At 39.2% G+C, this 9,795-nt stretch overlaps 1 protein-coding gene across 1 annotated transcript; it reads right to left on the reverse strand.

Annotated features, from left to right (window-relative positions):
• Positions 1-8,386: 8,386 nt before the first annotated feature.
• On the reverse strand, positions 8,387-9,319 carry LOC125409482 (olfactory receptor 5AP2-like). The gene has a single exon (XM_048448587.3). The coding sequence runs from the start codon at positions 9,317-9,319 to the stop codon at positions 8,387-8,389; it is 933 nt and encodes a 310-aa protein (XP_048304544.2).
• Between the last annotated feature and the right edge of the window lie 476 nt (positions 9,320-9,795).

Genomic DNA, 9,795 nt, shown 5'->3' on the forward strand with positions numbered 1-9,795 from the left:
ATTTGAAATATACTATTCCCTGATCCCATATTCATCCTTCCTCACTCTCCCCCTCCCAGGCCACCGAGCTTTCCCCATTCCTCCCCTACTCCCTTCTCTCTAACCCTCTCCCCTTCCAACAACCCTCCCACCCCCCCATGCACCTGAGGTTACCTGGGACTCTTGTCTATTTCCTACCTCCTGGCGGGTAGCTAAATAATCTTCATCAGGTTTATCTTCTTATTTAGCTTCTCTAGGATCTCGAATAATAGGCTCAAAGACCTTTAATTATGGTTAGAATCCACTTATGAGTGAATACATACCGTGTTCCTCTTTTTGGGTCTGGCTTACCTCACTCAGTAAAGCGTTTTCTATTTCCATCCATTTGCATGCAAAATTCAAGATGTCATTGTTTTTTACCGCTGAGTAAAACTCTAACGTGTATATGTTCCACACCTTTTTTAACCATTCTTCTATTGAGGGGCACCTATGCTGTTTCCAGGTTCTGGCTATTACAAATAGTGCTGCTATGAACACAGTAGAACAAATGCTTTTGTAGTATGTGAGGGAATCTCTAGGGTATATTCCCAAGAGTGGAATTGCTGGGTCCTGCGGGAGGTTGACTCCCAGTTTCCTGAGAAACCGCCACACTGATTTCCACAGTGGCTGCACGAGTTTGCATTCCCACCAACAATGGATGAGTGTTCCCCTCACCCCACATCCTCTCCAGCATAGGCTATCATTGGTGTTTTTGAGTTTGGCTATTCTGACAGGTCTAAGATGGTATCTCAAAGTTGTTTTGATTTGCATTTCCCTGATCGCTAAGGAGGTTGAGCATGACCTTAAGTGCCTTTTGGCCATTCGAAGGTCATCTGTTGTGAATTCTCTGTTCAGTTCAGTACCCCATTTTTTAATTGGGTTAGTTAGAGTTTTAGTGACTTGTTTCTTGAGTTCTTTGTATATTTTGGAGATCAGACCTTTGTCTGATGAGAGGTTTGTGAAGATCTTCTCCCAGTCGGAAGGTAGCCTTTTGGTCTTACTGACAGTGTCCTTTGCTTTACAGAAGCTTCTCAGTTTCAGGAGGTCCCATTTATTCATTGCTTCTCTTATTGTCTGAGCTCCTGGGGTTCTGCTTAGGAACTGGTCTCCTGTGCCTATATCTTGTAGACTACTTCCCACTTTCTCTTCTATCAGTTTCAAAGTGGTCAGATTGATGTTGAGGTCTTTAATCCATTTGGACTTGAGTTTTGTGCATGGTGATAGATATGGATCTATTTTCATTCTTCTACAGGTTGACATCCAGTTATGCCAGCACCATTTGTTAAAGATGCTTTCCTTCTTCCATTGTATGCCTTTAGCTCCCTTGTCAAATATCAGGTGTTCATATGTTTGTGGGTTAATACCCGGGTCTTCCTTTCGATTCCATATGTCGACTTCTCTGTTGTTATGCCAATACCAAGCTGTTTTCAAAACTGTTGCTCTGTAATAGAGTTTGAAGTCAGGGATGGTAATGCCTCCAGAAGTTCCTTTATTGTATAAGATTGTTTTGGCTATCCTGGGTTTTTTGTTTTGCCATATAAACTTGATTATTATTCTCTCAAGGTCTGTGAAGAAGTTTGATGGGATTTTGATGGGAATTGCGTTGAATCTATAGATTGCTTTTGGTAGAATTGCCATTTTTACTATGTTGATTCTCCCAATCCAAGAACAGGGGATATCTTTCCATTTTCTGGTATCCTCCTCAATTTCTTTCTTCAAGGATATAAAGTTCTTGTCAAATAGGTCTTTCACTTCCTTGGTTAGAGTTACCCCAGGATATTTTATGCTATTTGTGGCTATCATGAAAGGTGATGTTTCTCTGAATTCCCTCTCTGCTTCTTTATCCTTTGTGTATAGGAGGGCAATCGATTTTTTGGAGTTGATCTTGTATCCTGCCACATTACTAAAGGTGTTTATCAGCTGTAGGAGTTCTTTGGTAGAGTTTTGGGGTCGCTTATGTACACTATCATATCATCCACAAATAACGAAAGTTTAACTTCATCCTTTCCGATTTGAATCCCCTTGATCCCCTTATGTTGTCTTATTGCTATTGCTAGTACTTCAAGCACTATATTGAAGAGGTATGGAGAGAGTGGACAGCCTTGTCGTGCTCCTGATTTTAGTGGAATGGCTTTGAGTTTCTCTCCGTTCAATTTGATGTTACTATATGTTGCTTTTATTATATTTAGGTATGTTCCTCGTATACCCAATCTCTCCAGCACCTTTACCATAAAGGGGTGTTGAATTTTGTCAAATGCTTTTTCAGAATCCAATGAAATGATCATATGGTTTTTTTCTTTCAATTTATTTATATGATGGATTACATTGATAGATTTGCGTATGTTGAACCAGCCCTGCATCTCTGGGATGAAGCCCACTTGATCATAATGGATAATTTTTCTAATGTATTCTTGGATTCGGTTTGCCAGTATTTTATTAAGTATTTTGGTGTCAATGTTCATGAGTGAGATTGGTCTGTAATTCTCTTTCATGGTTGTGTCTTTGTGTGGTTTTGGTATCAGGGTAACTGTAGCTTCATAAAAAGAGTTTGGCAATGATTCTTCTGTTTCTATATTGTGAAATACATTAAGGAGTATAGGTATTAGCTCTTCCTGGAAGTTCTGGTAGAATTCTGCATTGAAACCATCTGGACCTGGACTTTTTTTGGTGGGGAGGTTTTTGATAACAGCTTCTAATTCTTCGTGACTAACAGGTCTATTTAGATTGTTCACTTGCTCTTGATTTAACTTTGGCAAATGGTATTTATCTAAAAACCAATCCATTTCTTGTACATTTTCCAACTTTGTGGCATATAAACTCTCGTAGTAAGATCTAATGATTCTCTGAATTTCCTCTGTGTCTGTTGTTATGTCCCCCTTTTCATTTCTGATCTTGTTAATTTGAGTGTTCTCTCTCTGCCGTTTGATTAGTTTGGCTAGGGGTTTGTCAATCTTGTTGATTTTCTCCAAGAACCAACTTTTTGTTTCGTTGATTTTTTGGATTGTTTTCTGTGTTTCTATTTTGTTGATTTCAGCCCTCAGTTTGATTATTTCCAATCTTCTACTCCTCCTGGGAGAGTCTGCTTCTTTTTTTTCCAGAGCTTTTAGGTGTGCTGTTAAGTCTCCAATATATGCTTTCTCCGTTTTCTTTAATTGGGAACTTAGTGCTATGAACTTTCCTCTTAGAACTGCTTTCATTGTGTCCCATAGGTTTGAGTATGTTGTGTCTTTATTTTCATTAAATTCAAGGAAGACTTTAATTTCTTTCTTTATTTCTTCCTTGACCCAGGGATGATTCAGTAGTTGACTGTTCAACTTCCACACATTTGTAGGCTTTCTGGAATTCGAATTGTTATTGAGTTCTAACTTTATTCCGTGGTGATCCGACAAGACACAGGTGATTACAAATATTCTTTTGTATCTGTGTAAGTTTGCTTTGTTATCAAGTATGTGGTCAATTTTCGAGAAGGTTCCATGAGCTGCAGAGAAGAAGGTATATTCTTTCCTTTTTGGGTAGAATGTTCTATAGATATCTGTTAAGTCCATTTGATTCATTACCTCTAGCAATTCTCTTATTTCTCTATTGAGTTTCTGTTTGATTGATCTGTCCATTGGTGAGAGAGGAGTGTTGAAGTCTCCTACTATTAGTGTGTGTGGTTTGATGACTGCCTTGAGTTCTAAAAGTTTTTCTTTTACATAAGTGGGTGCTTTTATATTAGGGGCGTAGATATTCAGGATTGAGACTTTCTCCTAATTAATTGTTCCAGTTAAGAGTATGAAATGTCCATCCCCATCTCTTCTGACTGATTTTAGTTTGAAGTCAATTTTGTTAGATATTAGAATGGCCACACCAGCTTGTTTCTTAGGTCCGTTTGCTTGGAAAACCTTTTCCCAACCCTTTACTCTGAGTAGATGTCTATCTTTGTGGTTGAGGTGTGTTTCTTGTAAACAGCAGAATGTTGGATCCTGTTTTCTTATCCAGTCTCTAAGTCTGTGCCTTTTTATAGGTGAGTTGAGTCCATTAATATTAAGAGATATTAATGACTAGTGGTTGTTGATTCCGTTTATTATTTGTGTGTGTGTGTGTATGTGTGTGTGTAGTAGAGTTTGTGTGTTTCTCTTCTTTGAGTTGTGGTTGTGAAGGGTCGCTAGATGTCTGAGTTATTGTATGCAGTGATGGCAATGTTAGATTCCTTGGGTTGCGATTTTCCTTCTATTACTTTCTGTAGGGATGGATTTGTGGCTACGAATTGTTTAAATTTATTTTTATCCTGGAATATTTTGTTTTCTCCGTTGATAGTGAACGATAGCTTGGCTGGGTATAGTAGTCTGGGTTTGCATCCATGGTCTCTTAGTTTCTGCAGTATCTCTATCCAGGATCTTCTGGCTTTCATGGTTTCCATAGAGAAGTCTGGTGTAAGCCTGATAGGTTTACCTTTATAAGTCACTTGACCTTTTTCCTTTGCAGCTCTTAATATTCTTTCTTTAATCTGGATGTTTTGTGTTTTGATTATTATATGGTGAGGGGACGTTTTTTTTTTTTTTTTGATCCAGTCTATTAGGCGTTCTGTATGCTTCTTGAACCTTCATAGGAATATCATTCTTTAGATTGGGAAAGTTTTCTTCTATAATTTTGTTAAATATATTTTCTGGGCCTTTGATCTGCAGTTCTTCTCCTTCTTCAATCCCTATTATTCTTAGATTTGGTTTTTTTATTGTGTCCCAGATTTCCTGAATGTTTTGTGAAGAGAATTTGTTGAATTTGCTGTTTTCTTTGACCAGAGCATTTATTTTCTCTATGGTATCTTCAGAATCTGAGATTCGTTCTTCTATCTCTTATATTCTATTGGTTATGCTTGATTCTGTAGTCTCCGCTCATTTACCTAGGTTTTCCATATTCAGCCGATTCTCGTTTTGTGTTTTCTTCATTGCCTCCATTTCAGTTTTCAATTCTTGGACTGTTTCCTTTACTTGTTTGATTGTTTTTTCTTGGTTTCTCAGGGTCTCATTCACGGATTTACTTATTTCTTCAAACTTTTTGTTATATTTCTCATCCATTTCTATATTCATTTCTTCAAACTTTTTGTTATACTTCTCGACCAGTCCTTAAGGGAATTATTCATATCCTGTTTAAGGGACTCTATTTCTTTCATAATGGCACTTTTTTCCACTTCATCTGGGTTAGAGTGTTCAAATCCTTCTGTTGTAGGGTCGTTGGGATCTGGTGTTTTCATGTTGCTTTTCAGATTGTTGGAGGAGGTCTTGCCTTGGCGTCTGCCCATCTCTTCGTTCAAATGCTCTCTATTGGAACTTCTGATAGCGGGTCAGGTTCCCTTGTTGGGCAGGGAGTTCACTGATAGAATGCCTACCTTTCCTCAGGCAGGCTATTGAAGCACATGCACTCCCTCTTTCCGGGATGCGCCTACAGAGCAGGCCCAGTGTGCAAGGCAGCTGAGCTGGGGAGATTTTATGGCCCCAGTGGGAGGGGAGAAATATAGAAATTTGTACCTGGATGGAAGCTGGGATGGCAGGCGGGAGAGTTTAGCAGGATGGAACCGGCACTGCAGGTTGACCTGGGAGTCTATGGGGTCAGGGAAAGTCCTGGGTCCTCCTCGCCGGGCCCCTGCCGCGGGGCGGAATCACACTCACCCCTCTGAAGGCCCTCTGGATGGAAGCTGGGATAGCTGGCGGAGGCGCTAGCAGGCTGGAGCCAGCAGAGCAGGCTGACCTGGGAGTCTATGGGGTCGGGGAAAGTCCTAGCTCCTCCTCGCCGGGTCCCTGCCGCGGGCCGGAATCACACTCATCCCTCCAATGGCCCTCTGGATGGAAGCTGGGATGGCTGGCGGAGGTGCTATCAGGGTGGAGCCAGCAGAGCAGGCTGACCTGGGAGTCTATGGGGTCGGGGAAGGTCCTAGCCCCTCCTCGCCAGGTCCCTGCCGCGGGCCGGAATCACACTCACCCCTCTGATGGCCCTCTGAATGGAAGTTGGGATGGCTGGCGGAGGCGCTATCAGGGTGGAGCCAGCAGAGCAGGCTGACCTGGGAGTCTATGGGGTCGGGGGAAAGTCCTAGCTCCTCCTCGCCGGGCCCCTGCCGCGGGCCGGAATCACACTCACCCCTCTGAAGGCCTTCTGGATGGAAGCTGGGATGGCTGGAGGAGGCGCTAGCAGGCTAGAGCCAGCAGAGCAGGCTGACCTGGGAGTCTATGGGGTCGGGGAAGGTCCTAGCCCCTCCTCGCCAGGCCCCTGCCGCAGGCCGGAATCACACTCACCCCTCTGATCACTATACATTTTTAGTATCATGAGCCTTTCCATTGAATTCATCCTCTATATTTAACTTTAAGTTTGTCTTGTTTGTTTTCTGTTATTTCTGCAATACTTTTTCTATTTATTCTGGAGAACAGGCAAATAAGCCATCACCTACCACTCATAGGTTCCATTTCCTATCTGTGCCTTCATTATCACAAACCCCCTTGACAATTTTACCATCATAATTAGAGATCAAGACATTTAAAGATCACTCAATCATTGAAAATATACATTTCAATCACTGGAAAAATACATATTGTTTATATATTGTATGTTATTTTCTAAGGAGCCAACAACCTGTTTGATGATGTCTTACAAAATATACTTGTGTAGAAATGTCTACTCTTAGCAGTTAAGTCAAAACACTACAAGAGGAAAATTCACCTTTTTAAATACCAGAGTTATACAAATAAACTAAATCAGTGAATAATGAACTGATATTTATTCAATTTAAAATGAAACCACTCAGTTTTTACACTAAGGAAGGCACTGTAATCGACATAATGGTATTAATGAGTATTAGGAATGAATGACTCTGGGAGAACTACAGAACACAATAAAACTAAAAAGTAGGAAGAAAAGGTAAACCATATGAATATTCAAAAGAGGAATAAAATCACATCCATCATTCAATTAAAAATTAAAATACAAATTATCATTTTTTGAATTAAAAGTGTATTTTAAAAAGTACAGGTTAATATTTGAGTAATTAAAGAATTAGGGCTATTTGAACAAGTAAGCTACAGTGGGCACATGCTATTTGTGAATCAAAATGAAAGAAAAAATATGAATCAAATTTATTTTTTATACGAATATAATCTTTTTGACACATGAAACACAATGCTCCAGTGGAAGATCACAGGTATTATGAGTGAAAAATAATAAACACACAAAGCTGACTGTATAATGAAGTGGAATGGAACACAGAATTAAAGGAGAGAGTAAATCTAGTGCAAACACATTATACTACATTTTCAAAGAACTATTAAAAGAAGATTTAGTGACTATTGAAAATTTCAGCTATGTCTCCCTTTTCATTTATGATTTTGTTAATTTGGATAAGGGTTTATCAAAATCTTTTTGATTTTCTCAAAGAACCAACTTTTTGTTTCATTGATTCTTTATATTGTTCTCTTTGTTCCTATTTTATTGATTTCAGTCCTCTTTTTTTATTAATTTGGTTTTTTTTTGATTTTTGATGTTTCTATTACTATTATTTCCTGGCTTCTACTCCTGGGTGAGTTTGCTTCTTTTTGTCCTTGAGCTTTCCTGTGTGCTATTAGTTACCTAATAGTGTGATTTCTCCAACTCCTTTGTGTAGTCATTGAACTGACCTTTTCCTGTAATCAGATTGGTGAATAGTCCAATCATTGGTGGAACCAGATGCAGAGATTCACAACCAAGCCCCAGGCCAAGCTCCAGGTATCCATTGAGAGAGTGGGAGCAGGGAATATATGAACTATGGAGGACAAGATCGTGAAGGGGAAATCTACAGAGAGAGCTCAACCAAGTTCGCACAAACTCATGAACTCTAGATTGACATCTATGGAGCCCCCATGAGACCAAAATAGGCGCTCTGCCTGTGAGAGATGTTGTGTACCTTGGTCTGAGGGCTCCCTGACAGTAGGACCAGCATCTATCCCTGTGCCTGAGCTAGCTTTTTGGAGATCATGCCCTATGATAGGGTCATGCTCAGCCCTAAGGCAGAGTGGAGAAGCCTGGGGTCAGAGGGAGAACTGGAGATGGAATATAATAAAATTTTAAAAAATACATAAAAAGAAAAGAAAATAGTAGAGAGAAGATAGCATTAGAGTCAATGAAATTAAGTGAAAAGTCAAGCTTACGTGAAATAAATACTAAACATGAAAACTTTAAAAAAGTAAAGTGCTAGATATAAGTGGAATGAGGAAGATCCTAGTTTCAGCATTAGGCTCAGGACTTTCTGGTTGGAACCTCATTTCTTTCATAAAATTGTGGAGCTAAAATATTCAATGATCTTTCCAAATATTAAAAGAAAAATACGAAAGCAATTGCTAAAGTCATAAGGTTTATTTTCATTTACCTAAGACAATAATTTTTTGCCAACAATTTTTCTAAAGGCAATTTTGACATCTTTGTTTCTGAGACTATATATCAAAGGGTTAAGCATGGGTATAATCAAGGTATAGAACACAGAGGTCATTTTGTCAATATCCATTGAATGTTCTGTACTAGGGCGCAAATAAATGAAAATCAGGGTACCATGATAAATAGTGACCACTATTAGGTGAGAAGCACAAGTAGAGAACCCTTTCCTTCTTCCCTCTGCAGAACCTGTTTTAAGGATGGCTGCTATAATACACACATAGGAGAGGAGAACTGCAAGGAGACAGATAGCTTCCACCAAACTTGCAAAGACGACTAAAATGATGTCATGTGTGTAGGTATCAAAGCAGGACAGAGAGAAGAGTGGAGAGATATCACAAAAGAAGTGGTTAATTTCTTTGGAGCAGAATGACAACTGGAAAGTATTAGTGGTGTGGATTATGGAACTCATAGTTCCACCCATGAATGCTCCAACTGCAAGCTGACCGCATACCCTCTTCGACATAACTACAGTATAAAGCAAGGGGTTACAAATTGCAATATACCTGTCATAAGCCATGGCAGCCAAGAGAAAAGATTCTGTATCAACCAGAGAGCAGAAAAAATACAACTGTGTAGCACAGCCATTGTAAGAAATTGTCTTCTTCTCAGAAATCAGATCCACAAGTAACTTGGGGGCAATAACAGAAGAGTAACATGCATCTATGAAGGACAGCATACAGAGAAAAAAGTACATGGGGATGTGTAAGTTAGAACTGACTGTAATCAATAAGATCATCCCAAGATTCCCCATTAGAGTAACAGAGTAGATGAAGAAAAACACAGCAAATAGAAGACTCTGGAGCTCTGGATGATCACTGAATCCCAGGAGAAAGAATTCAGTCTTCACAGTATTGTTCCACAGACTCATTATTTGTATGAATTTTGGTTTCTGTAGCCAAGATAGAATAGAAACTGAGAAAATAAATAAATTTCAAAATCAATAGCAGAGTTATTTGTAATCTACTTCAAGCTCGTAGAGTAAGAATAACAGCATATTTAATTGATAATTTTGCAATCTTGATGTTATATGTTGGATTTATAATATGTCTTAAAGTTTTCATGTCTCATATTCGCCCATCATGCTGTTTGTGGCTCTTTACACAGATGGCATATTACCTTTAATTTCATCAGCACTCTATCGTCAGTGTCAAAAGGCTACTCTAAATAGTGTGTAGTTTTATGACTATGAATAAATTTTTCTGTTTTCCTCTGTTTCTCTCATCAATTGCTATAGTAAAGAACAACGTCTCAGTTTCAGAAGAATTTTTGCCAACAGAGGCAAAGAAAGACTGTTTTTCACTTTGAGGTGTGTTTCCCACATAAAGAACAAAGAATGTCCTCAGA

Source organism: Myodes glareolus, chromosome 6, assembly GCF_982192425.1.
Source record: "Myodes glareolus chromosome 6, mMyoGla1.1, whole genome shotgun sequence".
Taxonomy (NCBI): domain Eukaryota; kingdom Metazoa; phylum Chordata; class Mammalia; order Rodentia; family Cricetidae; genus Myodes; species Myodes glareolus.